Below are 23,807 nucleotides of genomic sequence, written 5' to 3'. Positions count from 1 at the left end.
ATGAATTAAAGAACTACAGACCTGTCTCTAACATCCCATATATCTCAAAGGTTGTTGAAAAGTGTGCCATTAATAACATCAATAGGCACATTGAAAAGAATGGTCTTGGTGAGTCTTTACAGTCGGCCTATAAACCAATTCACAGTACGGAGACAGCTTTGTACAAAGTGAAAGATGACATCATGACATGTATGTGTCAACATCAGGGCGTCTTTCTGGTTCTGCTGGATCTCAGCAGTGCCTTTGATACGGTTAACCATAAAGTGCTGCTTAAGAGACTGGCTGACGAAATTGGGGTTCGTGGTAGAGTATTAAGATGGGTCCAGTCATATTTGTCCTGTAGAACAACTAGGGTGTGCATAAATGGTGTGCTATCTGACCCTCATGACATTGAGTTTGGTTTACCTCAGGGGTCCATTGTAGGACCTTCAATGTTCACAATTTATACTCTTCCTATAGGTAGTATTGTAAGACAGTTTGATGTATTGTATCATATGTATGCCGATGACATACAACTTTATGTTGGCTTTAACCCAAAAGATCATGTTTCCACAGCTTCTTCGCTTCACCGGCTCTCTGAATGCATCAAGTCCATAAAGAACTGGATGAATAACAACATGCTTAAGCTAAACGATGACAAGACAGAGTTTATGGTTATAACATTACCACACCTCAAACACCACATATCTACTATATCTTTGCTTGTTGAGGACGTTACAATATCTCCTAGTGACTGTGTTCGTAATCTTGGTGTCATCTTTGACTCACAAATGTCCATGTCTTCACATGTAAAATCTCTATGCACAAACTTAAACTTCCAACTCCGCAATATTTCGCGTATACGTAGGTTCCTGGACTATGACACCTGCCATCTCGTCACACGTGCCATTATTCTCTCCAGACTGGATTATTGTAATGGACTCCTTCTTGGATCAGCCAAAACTGACATCCAGAAGTTACAGAGGATCCAGAACTGGGCCGCGAAAGTTATTTGCCAAGCGTTGAAACGAGATCATGCCACGCCTTATTTACACCAACTACATTGGCTGCCCGTTGAGGATAGAGTTACCTTCAAGATCTTGGTGCTAGTGTTCAAATGCCTCAATGGGACGGCACCGGACTACTTATCGCAATGTCTCTCTCTTCACATTCCAACTCGTCAAGGTCTCCGTTCAGCAGCAGACACAACTCGCCTCTCTGAACATAACTCAACTAAGACACTAATATCTTTTGAAAAAAGGACATTCTCATACACAGCTCCTCGCATCTGGAACAGTCTACCTGTCATCATCAGAGAGTCTACCACATTACCTGCTTTTAAGAAATCATTGAAAACACATTTGTTTCCTGCTTAACTGACTTTGTTTGTCTTATATGCATGCCTGTAGTTTCTCATATTTGTAGTTTTATTATGGTTCTTCTTGTTCAGCGCTGCGTTCTTTATGTAGCAGCGCTATATAAGCATTCTGTATGTATGTATGTATGTATGTTTTTAAATGCATTGCATGAATGTGTTTATAACGTTTTAATTACTTTAAATTGGCCTCGTTTTAATTTTCATGGAAATTGTTATTTTTATTGCTAACAAAATAAAAGACTAACCTTTCACATAATTTTGGAAATTTGAAAAAATTTCTAAAATTCTGGAAATACAAAAAAAAGACATTTAAGTGCAAAAGCTTTTTTCTTCTGGGTAAGAATTTTGTTCTTACAATGCAACAGCTTTTTTATTGCAGGGTAGAAATTTGATAAATATGTCATCATATACAAAGTGCATGCATGAACCTATTTATCAAATTTCTAACCTGCAAGAAAAAGGCTGTTGCATGCAAGAAAAAAATTCTTACCCAGAAGAAAAAAGCTTATGCACTTACATGTATTTTTTTTTGTATTTTCAGAATTTTAGATTTGTGAAAATGTGTGATTATGTGAAAGCTTTCTCCTTCCTATAATAAGCCATAAAAATAGCTATTTTGATGAGATGAGGCTAAAGAAAGTAATTGAAACTTTATATATTCATGCATTTAATAATACTAAACATGCTATACATGTAGGTCCGATTTTGGGTGAAATCAATTTCACCCCTAATTCTCTTTTGGGGGTTGGGAAAGGATGTTAGGCTTGGTTGGGGTTGTATATTTATAGTAAGGTTTGTGAGCTGGGTTAGAGTTTGTGTAAGGCCAGGAAAAACATGTTATTAAAATTTATGCTATAATTAGTTGACCATGTCGGAAATGAATCCCACAAGATAATTCTGAAGATCGAGGAAGTCCAACACTCAACTCTTGTTCATTGTTGTATTGTAGAGCATAAAATGTAGCGTATTTTACACATTACTGTTTACAATGCATTCTTCATGCACATTAGTACCCCCCCCCACATGGGGCCCCCTCCCACATACCTGAAGAGGGGGGTGTCAACAATTTTATGAATCATCGTTTTTATATTGTGCATTAAATATATCAATTTCAGCCATGTAGGCCATGTTATTAGGCAAAGAAAAAACTTTGAAGAATGCCTCTCATGTACAAAAGTATAGGAAACTGAACATTTAAAACCACTTTTTTAGGATGAAGGAAGCATTTTTTTCAAAAACGTCTGAAACAGGTCAAGAATTACTTTTAACATAGATATATGCATTTTTTATGTCACGAATGGCCTCTTTTGGGGTGCTAAATCTGCTAAAATCGCCTGGGCTCGACCCCTGGGGGGGGGGGCTCTCATGGCGATTTCTTACTTTAAAAAGTCTAAAACGGCAAGGCGCTCGCGAATTTCAAAGAAAATTTAAATCAACATAGTTTAAGTTCCCAGACATGAAATATTTTTCCTATGCCCTGCATTACATCATGGCCAATTTTAGTTAGACCAGAAATTGGCCTAGCTTTACATAGAGACCCGTGTTAAAATGTTGACCGCAATTCAAAGTTATAGTTCATTTGGGAAGCTAACAAACAGAGAGGTACTCTGAAAAGATCAGATGTGAAAATCTATCAATTGCACACGAATTAATACAAATCAGTTTTATGCTTACATGCAACATGGGCAAGTGGACTACGTCGAAGTCTAATCTGTAACATGTGTAATGCACTTTATTCTTCAGGTTTTTAGCTTAGATACAGAATTCACGGGTCATTTGGTGAAAATTATTCATGTGTATTCTCATGAATCAAGTAGTCATGGAAACCATTGAAAATAATGAAAAAAAAACCATAAATCCCAGTTATATATATTCCATGTCAACAATTTACATATTCTATAGAAAATATTTGATATAGAAATCAGAACAAAACATCCCACGTACACTCGTACGTACCGTAAAGGGCTTTTACCATGGACTGCATTTAGGCAACTTAACGCAACTTTGCGCAACTTTGCAAAATGTTTAGGCAACTTAAAGCAACTTTGCGCAACTTTGGTCATTTTAAATAATTTTGGACAACTTTGGGCAACTTCCCCTGTGACATGGGGTCTTTTAAAAGTTCATAGATATAAATAAAAGCAAACGGCAAGGCTCCCGTTACCAAAGACTTCAAGTCGGTTTTGCCTGCAATAAGAACATTCTAAATCAATGGTCCATTATCATCCATAAATGATACTATAAATGATACATAAATTATACTAGAATCAAGCAGAAGGAAAAATTGAGGAAGCTTTATAAAGTACCTGTAATCCAAACGCAATGGTAGCATACCATGGCGGCACATCTTCCAGCCCATAGACTACTTGACGTGTATATTCAACAGGTGATTCTTCCCACTCGTGTGTACAAGATGCTTCCTCGACATGTTCACTAGCATGATCCTTCGCATCGACACTCATAGTGTGTTGCTGTTTCAAATCTATATCCGTCTCCGACACTTGCGCCATCCCTAGTCCCACTTCCCTGATTCGACGTAACTTAGAGCTTGATAAATGCCCGGGGATAAATGGCTTAATTTTATTGGCTTATAAAATAGGCCTACGTGTTTTCATCATGTTCATGGTTCTGGTAAAAGTAATTGGTATTTGGTGTATTTGGTATCAGGTTCGCCCTCTATAGCGCCTTTGTTTAAGGGACCGTTCATTATTTCTACCGGAGGCGGAGGGGTAGCAGAGAGAAAGTCACTGCAGAAAACTATATGACCCCCTTCTGTGATACCCCTCCAAGCTAAATAAAATGACCCCCCCCGCCCTATTAATCTGAGAATAAAACTATATCAACCCATTTAACCTGTGAATTATAAACCAGTACCCATTCTTGATTCTACAACACTATATATTGTGGGTATTCTGTTTGTGTCTTTATCAATCATGCTTTATGTAGCTATTTGTGCAATTGTTCATATTTAAACTGCACAGAAATCATTTACCATTTTAAAATATAATCCATCGACCGGGGTTCAATCCCCGCTGAGTCCTGATTTTCTCTCTCTCAAATTTTTCATGTGTCAGTTTGCTCGAGCCCCCCCGCGAGCCCCAAATACGTCATTTTAAAATATAGTTACATCACTATGGACTACAATGGCCTCATCCCAATGGTATAGTTCAATAAACTCAATTAAACAATCATAGTGCAAAATTTGACCTCAAGTTGAAGAGTATGAGATTTTCTACTCAAAATTGCAAAGGTGATACAATGAAGGTGCAAATAATTGGGGTTAAAGAACTGTGCCCCTGATAGATGAGCATGTTGTGAATCCTAGTGCATGTAAGCCTACTTCCAATTTAAGGGGTACCTGACCTATCGGTCTATTAAATGGCCACAATCAAATGAATTGTAGGAGGTCTCAACTCCGGACTCTGGCTTTGCAGTGGACTTTATTTTGCCCTCCCCTGACTAAGCCCGTTTTGTTCTATGATTATGATGATAATATAAAAGTTATGCTAAATAAGGCCCAAAAATGTCTGAGTGCCCACTTGCATATTGCATACATGAGTTGCATGTTGCATACATGTAGGCTGTAATATTGTATACACGTTTGTTTTAGAGAGAATGTAGCAATGTACATTTTGTATTTTACACTAGTCTATTTTGTCCCATGATCGGGTAGTCTGTGTTACAGACCGTGTACCTATATTACCCATAAGGAGAGAAACGGAACTACAAACTCTATATGCTCCGTGAAGAGATTCATCAGGTTTGTAGATAATTATAATTTGGAGTTTTCATATTACAAAACCAAACTTTTGAACACTGACCTGACAGTTTCGTATGTCTTGGACGACATACTTCCTCAGAGTGATTGGTATCCCATCATCCTCTTAGCTGCTGGTAACCCAGCTCCATCCCCAGGGGGCGTGGTCTTGAGGAGAGGGTCATACACGTGACTGAGATGATAGGCCCCTCGTCTCTGTTCATGACGGCAGGACCTCTCTTGCGAATCTATATTGATTCTCTGATGAAGCGAGTACTCGCATCACACTCCTTCTGTAACACTTTTGTATCGTCCCAGTTTATTAAATGATTCTGTTGAATAGCATGATCTGCTATGGCTGACTTGCTTTGTTCTGTGACTGACTCTTTTCTGGTCTGGCGCGTAAAGTTCTTTTTGCTCCTTTCCAATTTTTCTGTTTCTTTCTGATGTTCCTTCAGCCGGGTGTTCAATTTTCGGCCGGTCTCTCCCACGTAGGTGTTGTCACAGTTTTGGCAAGGTATTTCATAGATACAGTCCGTTTTATCAAGCGAATCTATTTTGTCCTTCGGGTGCACCAAAAGCTTCCTCAATGAGGTGTTCGGCTTCATGGCGGTGGCAATGTTGTGCTTCCTAAACACCCGATTGGCTCTCTCAGCCACACCTTTCACGTATGGTATAACTACCAAACCCTTGGTTTGTTGCGACGGGTCTTTGGAGGATTTAGCAGGTTTGTCTCTGATCTTCTTTTTGACAGATTCAACAGTCCACTCTGGGTAGCCGCACATCTTCAATGCCTTCTTGATGTTGTCTTCCTCTTTCTGCCTGTCTTCTGGTTCTGTGACGATCTTGTCCATTCTATCTAGTAATGTGCGAACTACCCCCAGCTTGTGATATATGGGGTGGTGGGAGCTAAAGTTGAGATACTGGTCCGTGTGGATGGCGTCACGGTAAACCAGTAATTTGACTGAGCCATCCTCTTTTCTGACGATGAGTGTGTCTAAAAACGGGATGCGACCCTGTTCTTCCTTCTCGTAGGCAAATGGTAGGTGAACTTTATACTGTCTGTTGGATCAGTGTTATTGAGATGGTCTGTGAGGTTGTCAACTTGATTGTCTTTCACTATTTCAAGGATGTCGTCGACATACCTCTTCCACAGCATGGGCTTACACTCTATGGGGGCTGTAGCGATGGCTTGCTCTTCTAGGAATTCCATATACAGATTGGCTGTGATTGGAGAATAAGGGCTACCCATGCCTGCACCAAATAATTGTCTGTATATCTTGCCCATGAACGAGAAGTATGCTGTGGTAAGCACAAAAGCAAGGAGTTCCATAACATCCTTAACTGAGAGCAGAGTTCTCGTCGTGATAATTAAAAATCTCCCCCTCCTGTAAAAATCTCCCCCTCCTGTAGCGATGGCTTGCTCTTCTAGGAATTCCATATACAGATTGGCTGTGATTGGAGAATAAGGGCTGCCCATGCCTGCACCAAATAATTGTCTGTATATCTTGCCCCTGAACGAGAAGTATGCTGTGGTAAGCACAAAAGCAAGGAGTTCCATAACATCCTTAACTGAGAGCAGAGTTCTTTGTTTCTTTCTGCAGTCGTTGTTTGATGACCTCGAGCGATTTATCCACCGGCGTATTGTTGAAGAGCGACACAACGTCGTGATAATTAAAATCTCCCCCTCCTGTAGCGATGGCTTGCTCTTCTAGGAATTCCATATACAGATTGGCTGTGATTGGAGAATAAGGGCTGCCCATGCCTGCACCAAATAATTGTCTGTATATCTTGCCCCTGAACGAGAAGTATGCTGTGGTAAGCACAAAAGCAAGGAGTTCCATAACATCCTTAACTGAGAGCAGAGTTCTTTGTTTAAGAGACTTGTCTTTCTGCAGTCGTTGTTTGATATGACCTCGAGCGATTTATCCGGCGTATTGGTGAAGAGCGACACAACGTCGTGATAATTAAAAATCTCCCCCTCCTCTATGTACACCTGAGCTAAATCTTCGGCAAGCTGTTTGGAGTTCTTTACATGGTGTTCCGTCTGTCCAACAAGAGGGGCTAAGATGTCTGCTAGCGCTCTGGATGTGTTGTAGCTGATCGAACCAGTGTAATCCACTAGCACTATAGGTCTCACTTTGTTGCCTTCCTTGTGGATCTTGGGTGTTCCGCCAGACCAGAAAAGAGTCAGTCACAGAACAAAGCAAGTCAGCCATAGCAGATCATGCTATTCAACAGAATCATTTAATAAACTGGGACGATACAAAAGTGTGACAGAAGAAGTGTGATGCGAGTACTCGCTTCATCAGAGAATCAATATGGATTCGCAAGAGAGGTCCTGCCGTCATGAACAGAGACGAGGGGGCCTATCATCTCAGTCACGTGTATGACCCTTTCCTCAAGACCACGCCCCCTGGGGGTGGAGCTGGGTTACCAGCAGCTAAGAGGATGATGGGATACCAATCACTCTGAGGAAGTATGTCGTCCAAGACATACGAAACTGTCAGGTCAGTGTTCAAAAGTTTGGTTTTGTAATATGAAAACTCCAAATTATCTATATGCTCCGTTTTAGGCCTACATAAGGCAAAAAAGTATTGTTTTGTCATTCCCCAAAACCTTTCTGGGATAGGAGTGGGCGTGCAGAAAACTTATACAAACCCTAACCTGTCCACCCAAACGTTGGCCAAATTATACAAACCCAAATTGGCCCAACTAAATATTTATCTAAAACCAGAAAGATCCCTTGCCCTAACCGAACCCCTCAAACCCAAATCCATCCTCTAGCAGGAATTAGCAGGAATTTCACCCAACCTCACAGACTGCATTTAGCGTCCCAATTTCAGACTCCTTTACTAAAAAGGGTAGGCTATATGGAATGGGACAATTGACATGCTACTATTCGTGATATGCATTTCAATGCTAGGGCTATATAGTTTGTTTGTTTTGGGTTTTTCTTGCGGGGGGGGGGCTCATTGCTCCCCAAATTGTACACAGACCAACAAAATCTTTTATCCAAAAGATTTCTTTTGAAGAAGATTTCAAGGAAAGTCAGTGATTATGGTTGGTACATTTTCACATGAAGTCAGTACTTTTAAGTTGGAAATTATAAATTGTTAGGACCTGTTCGAGGATGGAAACACTTTAATAAGTGCGCCCAGCCTTCCAATGTGGTTTTTTTCTTGACCAACGAAATGAAACAATTCACAATGTGTGACACATTACAGGCCACGATATTGAGTCTTCATGTCCAAGTTATTACATCGATTGGTCATCACTCTCCTCGTGTCCATCACATTGGATACCAGAATTTTGAACTTGAGTTTCATCTGCAAAAGAAAGTATGCTACAAGTAAGTAAGTCAATACGGGCAGATGGTGCATCTGTAGGCATTAGACATCTACCAGTTACCAATTGTAATTTGCTCTATTTTTTACACCTGTTTTTTTCCTCCATATCATCTCCAAATCATTGTAATCAATGCGAAATTTTTACTTAGGATCTTAAAGAAGTAGCCAATATATGTTTGTGAGCAGTATCTATTACCAGCAATTGCTAAGTTTTATACTAGGATTTGGACAAGTATAACCTTGTCCTTACCACAATTTCTTTTACACTGGTCGGGATCTTGGGGAGTCGGACACTCGGATTAGAGAGATTGCGATTTCCAAACGCAGTGCTTGGACGCACGTCGATCTATTCAAAACCACTCTCCTGTATCGAAGCGAGGTCGCGTATTTAGCCAGTTTTGAAGATTTTGCACGTGCGAAATTAACATAGATACATCGTTGAAAATGCACAGAATTTGTCCATTTCACAATATGTTAAAGACAGTCAAGGATAATGAACATACGAAGGAAAGTCTAATTATTATTATGATCCTCAGGCTTTTTGATTTTAACAAATCATTAATAAAGCTACAGCGATGTGTTAAAAACTGACTTCATTTTTACGCGATGTTCACACGTAGAGGTTGTCTATTGAAATGTGTGTGATACTTTCCTTATAAAAAATGACATTGCGATTTCACATTTGGGACACCAACGTCGTATAAAACGCAAGTGTTACGTAGAAACATGCTGATTTTTCGACATGTCGAAGTTCATGCAACGCGCCTAATTTTCAGGACAAAAAAGTCTCATTTTGAAAGTAAAGTCATGATATATGGATGTAGTGATTCTTAATCTACCAAAATATATGTTTTTGGGCAACTATAATATTTGGGGAGCACAAAAATACAATTAAGTATGATAGTCTTGGTTTTTAGCCAAAATCAAAAGCGTGCTGTTTGAATTAGGCAGAGACACGGTAGCCTGCGGTGTCCATTAACTTTTCAATCACTATGCCCTCTATCGACCTAGATCAGATATTATAGTCTTTGTTCCAGCCGCCTTGTTCTCCTTCGTGACGAATGAGCACAATCCAGTTTGGAACCGAGACGCAATATTTAACACCGTATTAACGTGCGTAAACATTTACGTTAAAACGTACGGTCCATGTGCTGCGTTTGGAACATCGCAATCTCTCTATTAGAGACATTGCGATTTCCAAACGTGGACATCGGACGTACGTTGATCTATTCAAAACCACTCTCCTGTATCGAAGCGAGTTCACGTATTTAGCTATTTTTGAAGATATTCCACGTGCGAAATCGACGTAGATACATCGTTGAAAATGCACAAAATGTGTCCATTTCACAATATGTTAAAGACAGTCAAAGATAATGATCAAAGATAATGAACATACGAAGGAAAGTCTAATTATTATTATGATCATTTTGTTTGTAACAAATCATTATAATAAAGGTACAGCGATGTGTTAAAAATGAACTAAATTTAAACGCAATATTCATACGCAGAGATTGCCCATTGAAATGTGTGTGATACTTTGCGTACAAAAAATGACATTGCGATTTCCCATTTTGGATTCCAACGTAGAATAAAACGCAGATGCTGCGTTGAAATATGCTGATTTTACCTCATGTCTAAGTCCATGCAACGCGCCCAATTTTCAGGACGAAAAAGTCTCATTTTGAAAGTAAAGTCATGATATATGGATGTAGTGATTCTTAATCTACCAAAATATATGTTTTTGGGCAACTATAATATTTGGGGAGCACAAAAATACAATTAAGTATGTTAGCCTTGGTTTTTAGCCAAAATCAAAAGCGTGCTGTTTGAATTAGGCAGAGACACGGTAGCCTACGGTATCCATTAACTTTTCAATCACTATGCCCTCTATCGACCTAGATCAAATATTATAGTCTTTGTTCCAGCCGCCTTGTTCTCCTTCGTGACGAATGAGCACAATCCAGTTTGGAACCGAGACTAGTAATATTTAACACCGTACTAAGGTGCGTAATAATGTACGTTAAAACGTACGGTCCATGTGCTGCGTTTGGAACATCGCAATCTCTCTATTATGTTTGTTTTGCCGTAGACACTAGAAAGAGTCTGTGGTGAAATCATGTATTCTATTTTATGTACCATTCATATATTCACCTGTGGATTGGATCACTGAATCCTTTTCCCATGGATATCCTTGGAATGTTGGACTAAAGGGTAAATGTCTCCAAAGTTTTGATCGTCTTATGTAGTTCATACCAAATGGAAGATCGTAACCCTTTATAGAGCTTAGAGTCGGGTCATTTTCATCAGCTGCTTCTAACCATTTCATCATGCCACGCTCTTCTAAAGTACCTGAAAGTAACATGGCATTGAAAACGTAAATTCAAAATTGCCAACATGCATGTAATAGTTTTCATTAAATAGTGTTAATAATTATCTCAATAAATAACAATAGTGCAGTTGTGATGAAGGCAAACAGGATTATGAACATTGAGTCTACCATAAAAACTGGTATTTGGTACATTCTCCGATCTAGTATTAAAGTTTGGTCTCAGAAATGACAAAATATCAACAACAAAGAACTCATTAAAATGATTCAGAGTCGTAAACTTTCAAAACACGGAACAATGCATGGGTGATCTTTTAACAATACTTGATTTTTGAGCAATGTAACTTACGTATTATGTATCTGTCTTAACGTATCTTAACGTATCAGCCATTTCCGCCTTTTTTCTGAATCGGGCAAGTGTACAAACTTACCGACTTCATACAATAATTCGTGGTCAGTCATCACTCAACGTGTTAAAGTCGAGCATGATATTTGGCTTTTCATCTACCCAACTATTTTTACAGTTTGTTATCCACTAGAAATATGTTTACTAGAAAACATCTATTTGCAATATTGGCGACATACTCTAAACAATCTGTTGGAAACAGAAGGTTGTATGCATTACTTTTAATGAGTTCGCTTTGCCCTTTAAACCCTTTTAAAACGGATAGTACTTACCAGGAATGGTATTGTCAAAGAAGAGACCTATCATTCCGCCAACGAAAACATCATTTGTTAAAAGAATTGCCAAGATTGTGTCTAATTCAGATGAACCTATATGAACAATGAAGTTTTGTTATAAAGATGGAAATTATATTTGTTTTCAGTTTTTAATTTATTTTTTACACAATGCTTATCATATTGTTCTTCCATATGTCCAGTAACCCAAATTATGGGGATACTTAAGGTATTACCAACTGTAAGACCATCAATATTATCTGCAGCATTGCCTTGTTATCATCATGTCATCAGTATTATTAGCATTATCATCGTTATTATCATCATCATCATCACATAAATATTATCATTGTGATAATCATCATCATAATAATCAATACGGGTCAGGCGTAGGGTGAAGTTTGTAGGTGCAATTGCTTTACAGAATCTCTCAATCATGAAACAAGCATTCAGCAATAAGTCCACATTTTGGCGATGTTGTCCTAATGATTCTTTTATCATAAAGGTACAATAACCTGTTTGAATCGCGTTAGGGTGATTCGACAACCACAGTGGAAGCCCAAAACCACCGCTGAGTGAAAAGCCAACCACCAGCAAATTACGAGTGCTGTTTAGATTGATAAATTGTAGATTGGATAAACCAACTGCAAGTACCATGCCTGCAAAAAAAAATGAAAACGTATATTTATTATATACAACATGCGATTAAAATTATTTATTTGACTTTAATTATATGACGTTTGGTTTGGTATAATCTATTGACTGCCTACCATTGCCGAAAAAACTAAATAATAATGTTAGATGATGTCAACAAATATGACTATGCATTTTGGCGTGTCCAAGAAGACTACACATTACTTTTCCAACCGTCAAAGCACCAGGTCATGTTTTGGCGTAATATTGCAGCCACCAATTCTTATACAGGGCATTGATATCCCTCCTTGACTGGAATGTGACTTCTCTTCGTAGTGCTTATGTGGTTTGTCTATGATCTCAAGTAATTAAGAATCTCTGATCAATAAACTGATTCGTTCATTATTACATTTGTCCAAATGAGAGATGATAAACATACCTCCACCGATAAGAAGAGCACCACCAATGATTGGGTATGGCATAGTAGCAAATAGAGCACCAAACTTAGCGAAGAATGCCAAGAGTATCATAATTACGCCAGTCATTTGCGCAACAGTACGGCTACCAACCTGAAAGCAAATGTTTCGACTGATGATTTAAAAATGTATAGCCCATCTTCAACCAACAATCTAAAAATACTTGAGCTTCTTCCAGTCTCCATGGGTGACATGACAACCTGAACAATATCAAAATATTTATAGAAAGAAAAGCCTTGTTTTTGTCAAAAGTATTATTTGACCACACATTATAAATCAAGAACCTTTGCAACCCGACAAAGATGGTGTAATGAACTGGAAGTCTGTGTTCTATTACTATTCCAAAAGACAGCACTCTCCATATTTTAGAGAAAATATCTCATTTCGGCCTCTTATTTCCCTTAACAAAAACGACCCATTTTCAGCCAGTGACTCTAGATCATTGATTTTATGCTTATGCTGTTACGTAATCAAGCGTGTTATATATTTTTGCATGTGTTGTTTGAGATACCAAGGTATAGTGTTTATGTGACCATAGAAAAATGGCATGAAAACAATCCATATAGGGCGATTTCACGAAAGCTCAAGTTCAAATCTGCCTCCAGAAGACATGATGCGTGCATAAGGCACAAAAGAAATCCCCAGTTGAAATGATATTGATTGACTCATTTGCTCTGTACTTGTTCCATGCATCATGTCTTCTGGAGGCAGATTTGAACTCACGACCCTCCGTGAAATCGCCCTATATGGGGTCACAAGTCAACTCTCATTACATTTCTCATGACCGGCCCTCGTATATCCATTTATATCAATTGTACCACTTGGCCGCTTTGACGGTCGTTATATATGATATGATATGTAGTAGTAGTAGTAGTAATGACATTGATAGTAGACTAATACCAACCTTGGTAAGTCCGATGTTTCCAACGCATTCGCTGTAAGAAGCAACTCCGATGCCAGTGCCCCATGCACCAGCCAAAATACATGCGATGCCTTCTATCAATATACCCCTGTTTACAGCATGATTAGGAGGCTTTGGTGCTGAGGATATCCTTGCACATGCGTAGTAATCTCCAATTGAATCAAGAACCGAACCAAAAACTCCAGTAGTTACGCCCAAAAAGGCCCCAGCAGTAACATATGGTCTTCCCCATTGCCCTGTCAAAACGAATTGTTTTATTGGAAAATGTGGAACGTTAAGGGTAGACGAGGTATTGTTGGTCGAAGCAACCTAAAAATCGATTTTCATTATCTATATCAATATATTATTGAAAATTAACGCCTTGATGTTTTGCAAAAGTTCATTCTACAAATCATATACTTTGCAAACTTGCTTTATTTTATTGTTGTTAATGAGTTATGTACGTTTTACAAAAGTGTTTTTGTTTCAGCCCTCTTTACAACGTAACTCAAGAACCGCAGCACCTATAAAAGTGTATCTGTGATATTTTAATTCTTCTACACGGTCGCTATGAATTGAGCAATGCAGTTTTTGCCAAAGCTCACTACCATTCGTAAGATGCTGTGAACTACCAAATCACAACAGTTTAAAATAATTACAGTGAAAACTCGTTAATACAAGCTCTGATAATACAAAAAACCTGATAAGACAAGCTTGATTTTCAGGTCCCTGGCACTGAATCCATATGTGATGGATAAGAAAAAATCCTGATAAGACAAACTAACTTTTGTGGCCCCACAAATTTCGTATTAAAGAGTTTCCACTGTAATAACCTTAAAGACAACGGGTCTTACGAAAGAAGACGCGAGACTGTGACATATTGGAAATGAAAATATGACAGGGGAAGGATATAAAAAAAGAGCGAAATGGATGGAAAAGAAGAGTGAATAAACCTAAGGAAATCAAATGTTTTGCTGTCATAAAGATTTATTATGCAGTGTCTTGATTTCAATTTATCACTCGCGCTTTGTCGTACCATGGAGAAAGATTATGCGAGCGAATCTCTTTCTTACACTGTCGTAAGAAGCACAGATTGCTATGTTAGACAGGTTGTGCAAATCAACTCCGGGAGACACGAGTTTAGTGACGTCATACACAAAACCACCGACAATATAACGGCAACGTAGCAAACAGATATCGAGAAAACTTGACCTCTCTGAACATATGAAGACGTTCGAATCTGCGATGGATGTTAGATTGTATACCTCCAAATACTCTCTACATGTTAAGTTCTAACTGGAGGTGTGATTGAGAGGTCTATCTTTGGAGTCGGATCATGAGTCAAAACATTCAGCTAGTAGATTTGAAGGCTGAAGTTGTCTGATGCGTAACGGTGGACGTAGGCAAGTTGTTCCACTCTCTGGTCATCCTTGCAAAAAATGAATTGATAAATGCGTCTGTTTAAGTCGGGTATATTTGGTATTGGTTGCCGGGATTGGTTGTTATATCCTCTTCTGGTCCGTTCTGTCTTTGGGGTGATATATTTCGTGTAGTCAATGTCCATAACGCCATTCAGGATCTTACGAAAGCAGGAGATTCTGTTTCTTCTTCGCCGTTCTTGAAGTGGCAGCCAGTCTAGAGATTTGTTAGTGCGATAACACCGGTGTCCTTCACATTAGTACTGGTAGTGAATCTAGCTGCAGCATTTGGACTTTCTCAAGATCATTTATGTTTTTAACGGTGTAAGGATCCCACGGCTGCAGATGCGTAGTCCAAATGTGGGCGGACAAGAGAAGTGTAAAGTTTTTCTTTAGTTGTATTTGAGGTATGGTGAAAGTTCAGCACTCTGAAGGCTTTATTTTTGGCATTGTTTGACTTGGGCATTCCATCTCAGGTCATTTTGGATGAAAATGCCTAGGTATTAGCTATTATTTGTCTCTCCAGGGTTGACTCGCATCATGTTGTAAGAAGTTTCACCAGGACTCCTCTTCCTATAGTGATGCGCATGGTGGTCCATTTCGACGGGTTGAATTTCATGCCCCACGTATCGGCCCAGTTCACCGTGGTGTCAAAGATCAGACTGAAGTTGGTTTTCGTCTTTGGGAGACTTGGTGGTGTTATAAACAAGGCATCCGTCCGCGAAGAGTCTGGTGGTGCTGGTCACTCCACTATGAATGTTGTTTTTATGAAGGAGGAAAAGGTGGACCCCGAGGACTGCCCCTTATGTTACTCCACTAAGAACCGGAACCCAGTCTGAAAATATTTCATTTACCACAACTCTCTGGTGTCTTTTTGAAAGAAACGACTCAATCCACTGTTTTGTAGTACCCCGGATGCCATAGTGGTCCAGTTTAATAAGGAGACCACGTTGCGGCATAACGTCAAAAGCTTTTGAGAAGTTTAAAACGGCTATATCTGTGATATGTCCATCGTCCAAATTCTTTGTCAGGTCGTGGGAAGTCAGAATAAGTTGTGTTGCTTTATGAAATAGGTATTGGTTGTCTGCCAGTGTGTTCCATCTGGATAGGTGAGTCATCAGGTTGCTGTCGATGATGTGCTCAAGGAGCTTATATCATGTGCTTGTCAGGGAAACTGATGGCTGGGGATAATTGTTAACTTATTGTGTATAACACCATTTTCGCGTATCACGTTTTCCGAAGATGATTTGCACAACCTCGTTTATTGTTTCAAACAATATACATGATATAGGTCGTTACATACCAGGGTAAGGAGCTACAAACCACGGCGTAGCAACGAGTGCGTCATGTTTAATGTCAGTACGTGCATTATACGCAGGATTAGTCGGATCATCTGGAAATACGTCGGCTATCGTCAATATCACACAAAATATCCACGTTGTTATGATTGCGATGATTATCTGATTAATGACAGTAATAAAAAAATATTATTATTTAAACAACAACCATCAGCATCATCATGAATACATCATTGCATCAATCGGTGTTGTCATTGTCATAGTTATCAACTTACCGGAAACAATTGGAAGATTTGTGCTCGACCTATGTAAAAGCGTTTTCGTGAATTGTAAGCTGGTATTGGGATATCAAATGAGGCCAAGTATTGTGACATCAATATAATCAAACCAAATGTCCTGTGGAAAATCACAAAACGGTAAACGTCAATTAATTCGTTATATTTACATTCAGTGATCATAGTGATTACCTCATACGGGCGAACAGCCGACAACCACAAACCGTCCCCGTTTAATAGCAACCCTTTGTATTATTATAACTACAGATGAATTAGTAGTTCGTTTTAGCAATTAGTGACTTTTAGCGGGTTCGCCGTCGGACGTAGAAGTAGCTCTGACTTCTTGAGGACAAAGTACCTAAGAATGAGACATGTAGGCCGCTCCTTGCCTACTGATGGCTCTGAAAAGAGCCGTTCACTGAAGACTGCCCCTTGTCCACAAAAAAAGCAGACCTCGCCTATCTTCTAAATTTAATGGTTGCTCAAAGAGCCGTTTACTAAAGACTGCCCCTTGTCTACAGAAAGCCAGCAGACCTCGCATATCTGCTAATTTTAAAGGTTTGTTGGAGCTAAAAAGAGCCATTCACTGAAGACTGTCCCTTGTCTACAGAAAACAAGCAGACCTCACCTATCTGCTTAATTTTGAAAGGTGTTTTGGTGGCTCTAAAAAGAGCCGTTTACTGAAAACTGTCAACAGAAAACAAGCAGTAGTTTCTCGTCGAAGTCGTTTTTACGATGACACGGTAATATAATACCCCCGGCCCCAGGAGTCCAAGTATATCTAGTAAAAACAAAATATCGTATCTTTTGTTCCATCTAATGTTAGTTTTGTTCACTAAAATAATATCTTAAATACTTGGTTCATTGATACATACATTGCTGCAATCCCCCAGTGATCACCACTTAAACCAACAGATATGGCGGCTAGTTTCAATCCGGTCAGTGCCACGACTGGAGTTATGGTCATAGGCCCAATATAACGCAGAAGAAGTCCGATGCATCCAACTGAACCGAGAATAATTTGTATGGAAGAGGCGAGCAGAATAGCACCAGAAAGCTAAAGAAAAGAAGAAAATGAAAATATCATGTACAGTGCATGCGATCGGGAGCACTGTCACACACAAGTTCTACCCACCCGTGTCCGACAACCTCTGAAATGCACCCAAAATAACGTATCGCAGGGAATCAATTTTGTACCTGTAAATGGCATATAATACTGCAAAAACTATCCAAAATGACACACTTTCCTGATATATTAAGCCAATTCAATGAACGAATAATAGCACGCTGTTGACTCCATAAAAAACGTCTTGGATGATGTTTGCTTTATGTAAATGATCGAAACAGCATTCAAAAGGAGCGTATAATGTTGTTATCATTGTAAACAGAATGAAAATAATGTCATATTTATATTTCAATATTAAAATTATTTGCGGATTAAAGAAAAGATAGTACCTCCAACATACGACCTCTCCATTCTTCATCAGCAATGTCTAGTTCATATTGTGTAGCATTTCCTAAACGTAACCATTTGCATAACATTAACAAAGTAACATTAACAAAGTAAGGAAAACGAAGTCTAATAATATTTCTCAACTTTTTCTGGTATTATGGTTTTGCTTTATCTTAAACGCTTAGGGACCTTTCCTGTGGGTGGAGGGCGCTCTAAAAACATGATAAAACTAACGTTTTTGGGCGGGTGTTGGGCGGGTGCGGCGTGCCGCACCCGCCCTATATTCTCTGACTATTGACTTACTTTTTCACATGCCGCAGTGTTGAGAAAATATTCGTGCCGGTTATATCCCAAACACCCACAGAGGTGATAGTTTACGGCGAGTTTTGTAATTATTACTTGATTTTGATATGTAAGTAATACGATAAAGTCGTCATAGGCAGTAATGTGTTTGTATCAAAAGAAATAACAAAAATAATTATTTAAGTAATAGAAATACTATTTGGAAATTGCAGCAAGATTTGCAGATGTTTTTATTTGAACAGTACCAGTTCACCAGTTTAGCTAGTTTTCCTAATCTTTGGGCTAAATTAATAGCATCGTGAAGGTCATATATATCATTTTATACTGTACTGACAGCTTCGGCATGTACTTAAATACAGCTTGTATGTGCATTGTGTTCAGTGTGTACATAGGCTATTTACTTTTCAAATCTTGTGACAAATAGTGGTTGCTGATGCTTGTATAAGGTATTATAGACAAATCATTAGAATGCATGTGCACCAGTAGAAATGGCCCAGGTTGAATAAAATAAATAAACATATGAATGAATATTTTATTCCCTGGATTATTTTTGTTGGGACAAAATAATGATATAGTTTGACGCTTTGAAATACAGTTATGTTAATCATAATAAAGTTACAAAGTTAAAAAATAATATCGAAATATTGTAAAGTCAAACTTTTCCCCTCATAAGTTGTATCAAAACAACATATTGAGGAAATTGATATGACAGATTTTTAAACTTTGATATGGAAAGATACCCCAGCCCTGTTGTCTCACCAGAGAAGATGAGCAGAAGTCTTTCTATCTGATGATAAAAAAATCTAGGTATGATTACGAAAATGTTTTAAATAACTATTATCTACAAAAGTTTTATAACAATGTTTTATATAAAATGTTAACATCAGTGGCGTAACTCCTATGGGCTCTGGGGGGGGGCGTGCTAAGGGGCACCCAAGCCTGGATAGCCTTTGACACGATAGTACTTTGTTATAGGAAAGAAGTGGAAACCTTTACCCACCATGCATTGAATTACTCTTCATTTGGGTGCCCCTTCAATACAAAATTTTTCGCGCTTCGCGCGCATTGCAACATATAAATTGTCATTTTAAAGACCTAAATTCAACTTGATTAAATACCAAATTAGTGGTATTTATGCACATTTTCGCGCGCCCGCACACAATTGTTTTAGGAAGAGGGGGTATTTTGTATTCTTGCCCCTGGGCGCCATATGCTACGTCGCTGCAGCTAGTGACGAGTCTCCAAAGTAAAGACATTAGAGAATATGAAAACATTTTGTTTTATTAACATGAACTGCATTGAAACATGATATAAATTATTCGGTAGGTCTATGGCTTTCAACTTACTACAATTGATTAGATCTGCACCATGTTGGTCAGGGGCACCCGAACTACTTTCGCCCCTGGGCACCCTGACCCAAAGTTACGCCACTGGTTAACATAAAATGTCTTCTGTTATGATGTGAAGGGTTAATATAAAAACAGGGAAAATCTGTTCCAACTGACCAGCAGAGAACAAAGGATAAGCAATAGATAAGATTAAAATCAGGGAAAATATGACACAACCTCCAATGGGGGAATAACAAACGTATAAACGTATAAAGTTAAAAAACTCTTTTAACTTTGTGTTATTCCCCCATTGGAAATCGATGTTGTGTCATATTTTCCCTGTTTTTAATTGTGAAGACTTGCTCATTCTTTCATTTCTCTTGACAATTTTTCATTTGCCCGTCCTATTCCTTTTAAAGGAATTTTTATTATTATTAGTAATGACAAAAGTAAATGGACCCAAATGACTCTTCGATGAGCGGTGGCTTGAATGATCATCCGCCTCCTCGCACCCTCTGCGGGACTCGTCGATAATACAAGGTGTCCCATAAAAAGGTTACATGTAGAAAATGAACCGCATTTTGTGATGGTACAACAAAACAATATCATTTTTTCACATACTATTTATTTATCCTTCTTGTAACTGTGTGCTAAGTTTCAATTCCATATCTTAAAAGCAACTTAACTTGTGAGCGCAAGATGACAGGGGTGTCAAAAGTGGCGGGCTAACCATCAAAATATCGCACAACGAAAGTTGAACACAAGCACACATTTGTTTTCAGATTTTTTCTTTATTATTTTTATGTTTCTCTTATTTTTTATTGTTGAACTTATTGCACAAAAGAAACATATTGAAAAATTAAATACTGTACATTGAAACTAAATCAGTTTTAGGGATTCTGGATTCTTGGTGATTACAAATAAAGGAAGATGGTCAGAACACGTTTTTGGCGAAAGCAGTTCTGCACGTTGTATCTCCTGTCATCAACATAGTGAAATGAATAACAATCCTTTGCATTTAGGCCTTTTTTGGATTTTGTTGACTTGAAATCGCTGCTGTTTGTTTTCATAATTCTGACTGAACTCTTGAAATAAAACTTATTTGTTTATCAGAATAAAATACTACATCTGTCATGCTATGGCTGGGTCTATTCAAGTGTCCCGCCAAATGCACGGTAGCTGTGACGGTGGTACAATAAACCTCGTCATGCATTAATGTCACGTAAAGAGCTTGCTCAGGAATGCATGGAATGCGGGCTAAGTACGTAGGTTGTGAACTTGACATTCACAGGGGTACATAGTAGAGGGTACATAGATTATGTAATGAAAAGGATATTTATATTTGTTAACATTAACTTAGAATGTTTTCAAAAATCTACATGTAACCTTTTTTTGGGACACCCGGTATATAACTTTGGTATCGGTAAAAAGAGTTTGATCTTTACCATACCTACCTGGAACAATAGGACAAGGACCCTTTAGGTCTAGGATAGCGAATACTGCAACGAAAAATGCTCCTGAACCCTGAATAATTGCCAATCTGTATCAGAAAAATGCAAATGTTTGGGACTGTTTAGCATTATTCTTAGAAACAACTAATAGTCTGCATTCGGGTATAAGTGGGAGCTTTTTTCAAGACATTATGATACACCAGTGCTTTCAAGACTTGAACAGTGCATGGATGATTCAGAACAAGCTAAACTCAATGATTCAAAAACTGAACTCATCCATGTTACTTCCCGTTTCATTAACTGTGCTGAAGTTCCATACAGACAATTGGTACATAATTCATCGAGCTCCCTCCTCGTAGACGATAAACTCTCTCTGAACAATCTTGTTACAAACATTTGCCGTAGTGCAACTTATGCCATCTGGAAGATCAGCCAAATAAGGAAATATCTTGACAATACTCAAACCAAAGTATTCTGGCTTGAATACTTTGCTCAAACTGAACGACTTGTCCATGATAACGTCCCATCTCGACAACTGCAACTCGCTTCTTTATGGCCTACCTAGTGCTCAGAAGCCTCAGATTGACAAACTTCAACTCATCCAAAATAAAGCCACGCATCTCATCCCCAGGGGGGGTACTCAAGTTTGGTTTTGGTAGGGACGTGCCGCTGAGATTTTGGAAGTAGACCCATAAATATACCAATTTGTCAAGAAATTTGGACCCATTGATATACCAAAAGTCAACATTTTCGGCCGAATTTACCCAAAATTGTCTTAGTTTTTACAAATTTTCCCAAAATTTTGGGAAAATTTTGAAAATTTTGGCTAGATTAAGGAAAAATTGGGCTGTTTTCCGAAAAATTGAGAAAATTTTGAAAAAGGACCCATTCATATACCAAAATAGGCTTTGAAAAAGGGGTCATTGATATACCAGAAGGCTGAAAATGCTACCCATGTTTGCGGCACGTCCCCGTATGGTCATTTGTACTGAGTATCCCCCCCCCCCCGGGATCTCATCACCAGAAAAATAAATCTGATCATACTTCCGGCGTATTAAAATACTGGTTGACTATCCACAAACGCATCATTTGCCAGATTCTTCTTCTCATTTCAACTTTTACTTAAAATAGCTTGATTTCTCTGGCGACTTAATTGACCTCCACATTTTGAAAACGTCTTTAATAGCATGTTCTAGAATATATCTACAAGACTTTGTAAAACTGCACCTTTACACTATGTAATAAATCACGGCAGCGCAGTCTTTAATTTCGATTCTGTTCTTACCTACATCCAAATGTAGATTGAAGAAATGTTCCAATGCCACAGATAAGAAATCCTGTACTTATTAAACGTCCCATAAGCACCGTATCAAACGACATACACATCTTGATACCAAGTATTATTTGAGTTGAAATGATACCTCCAAAACTCGCCAGAAATTGCTGTAAAAGATAGGAAAAAACGTCATCGAAAAAAGTCCAGAAAGCTGAAAATCAACTCTTGCTTTGTTCTTTTAAGAAGGGGCCAGTATTTACCATAATTATATATAGATTGAATTAAAACGTTCACAGGTGCAGGGGCGTCGCTAGACCAATATGATTGGGGGGGGGGGGTGTAGAGCATGTTTTGCCGACGGAAATCAATTTTGCCGCCCGTTCCTCAACAACCCGAAAGGTTGACCCAATTTTTTTCGCACCCCCCGGCTAGCGACGGCACTGCACAGGTGTATAAATAAAAGCAAATGTCAAGGGTCCCGATACCAAAGACTTCAAGTCGGATTTGCCTGCAATAAGAGCGTTCAGGTACTTTTAAATCAATGGTCCATTATTATCCAGAAATGTTAGTATTTGTACTCAAGGGATCAAGCCGGGGATAAAGAAGAGAGAGAATGGAGGAAGAAGAGTAATACCTGGAATCCAAACGCAATGGTTGCATACCATGGCGGCACATCTTCCAGCCCATAGACTACTTGACGTGTATATTCAACAGGTGATTCTTCCCACTCATGTGTACAAGATGCTTCCTCAACATGTTCACTTGCATGATCCTTCGCATCGACACTCGTAGCATGTTGCTGTTTCAAAAATATATCAGTCTCCGCGGGCACTTGCGCCATTATTTAGAGCTTGATAAATAGCTTAATTTTTCCGGCTTATAAAATACGTGTTTTCATCATGTTCATGATTCTGGTAAAAATACATTGGTATTTGGTATATTTGGTATCAGGTAACAGGTCAAGAGTAGCTTTTATCATGTTTATAGCGCCTTTGTTTAAGGTCAATCGGAGGATTTTGATAGTCTTTCCTAATCTACAAAGGTAATATTTTAATTTTCTGGACGGAGGACCGTTTTTTTTTTCAAACATACATTGAACTTCAAGCCATTAGTCTCAGGGCAACCGAAGGTATATCAGTCCACAACATGAATGACAAAGGAAATCCGACAGAATCATACCTGTGTAAATACCGTAAACTTTAGCAATGGTGTTTTTGAACTGAATTAAACTTGACCGATATCAAATTCCTTCAAATGACCGTATGGCCTTTAATTCCAACGAGCGACCTGGGACATTTACCAGATTTATTTGATTCGAGTAAATAATTGAACTATTGAACTTATGTCGACGATAAAGACTGAACAGTCAATAGAAAACAAATAAACAATTTATAATAAAAACAACCCTCTAAAAGGGAGTGCCCAGGCCCTATGGAAGTCACATGAATGTCCCCCCTGTCCCCACATTGGCTTCACATAACTGCGACGAAGTAGGCAATGTATACAGTAGGCCTATATAAAACACAG

At 38.6% G+C, this 23,807-nt stretch overlaps 1 protein-coding gene across 1 annotated transcript; it reads right to left on the bottom strand.

Moving 5' to 3' along the window:
* Positions 1 to 17,304: 17,304 nt before the first annotated feature.
* LOC140147257 (solute carrier family 23 member 2-like) lies at positions 17,305 to 22,565 on the bottom strand. The gene is made up of 4 exons (XM_072169037.1): positions 22,290 to 22,565; positions 21,008 to 21,093; positions 17,925 to 17,986; positions 17,305 to 17,526 (listed from the first exon to the last, which is right to left on the bottom strand). The coding sequence occupies exons 1-4, from the start codon at positions 22,388 to 22,390 to the stop codon at positions 17,305 to 17,307; spliced, it is 471 nt and encodes a 156-aa protein (XP_072025138.1). The 5' UTR covers positions 22,391 to 22,565.
* Between the last annotated feature and the right edge of the window lie 1,242 nt (positions 22,566 to 23,807).

The sequence above is a fragment of the Amphiura filiformis genome, chromosome 3 (genome assembly GCF_039555335.1).
Source record: "Amphiura filiformis chromosome 3, Afil_fr2py, whole genome shotgun sequence".
Classification (NCBI taxonomy): domain Eukaryota; kingdom Metazoa; phylum Echinodermata; class Ophiuroidea; order Amphilepidida; family Amphiuridae; genus Amphiura; species Amphiura filiformis.
Note: the sequence above shows the minus strand (reverse complement) of the source record. Positions and strands in the feature narration are given on the sequence as shown.

What these genes read in the sequence shown, in the direction of transcription:
- LOC140147257 (XM_072169037.1), bottom strand. Translation starts at nt 22,390, where the DNA reads ATGTGTATGTCGTTTGATACGGTGCTTATGGGACGTTTAATAAGTACA. An exon ending in CAATCTACATTTGGATGTAG is followed by an intron (nt 21,094 to 22,289) that starts GTAAGAACAGAA and finishes TTTCTGATACAG; the next exon opens with ATTGGCAATTATTCAGGGTT. An exon ending in GGAGAGGTCGTATGTTGGAG is followed by an intron (nt 17,527 to 17,924) that starts GTACTATCTTTT and finishes TCTTTTCTTTAG; the next exon opens with CTTTCTGGTGCTATTCTGCT.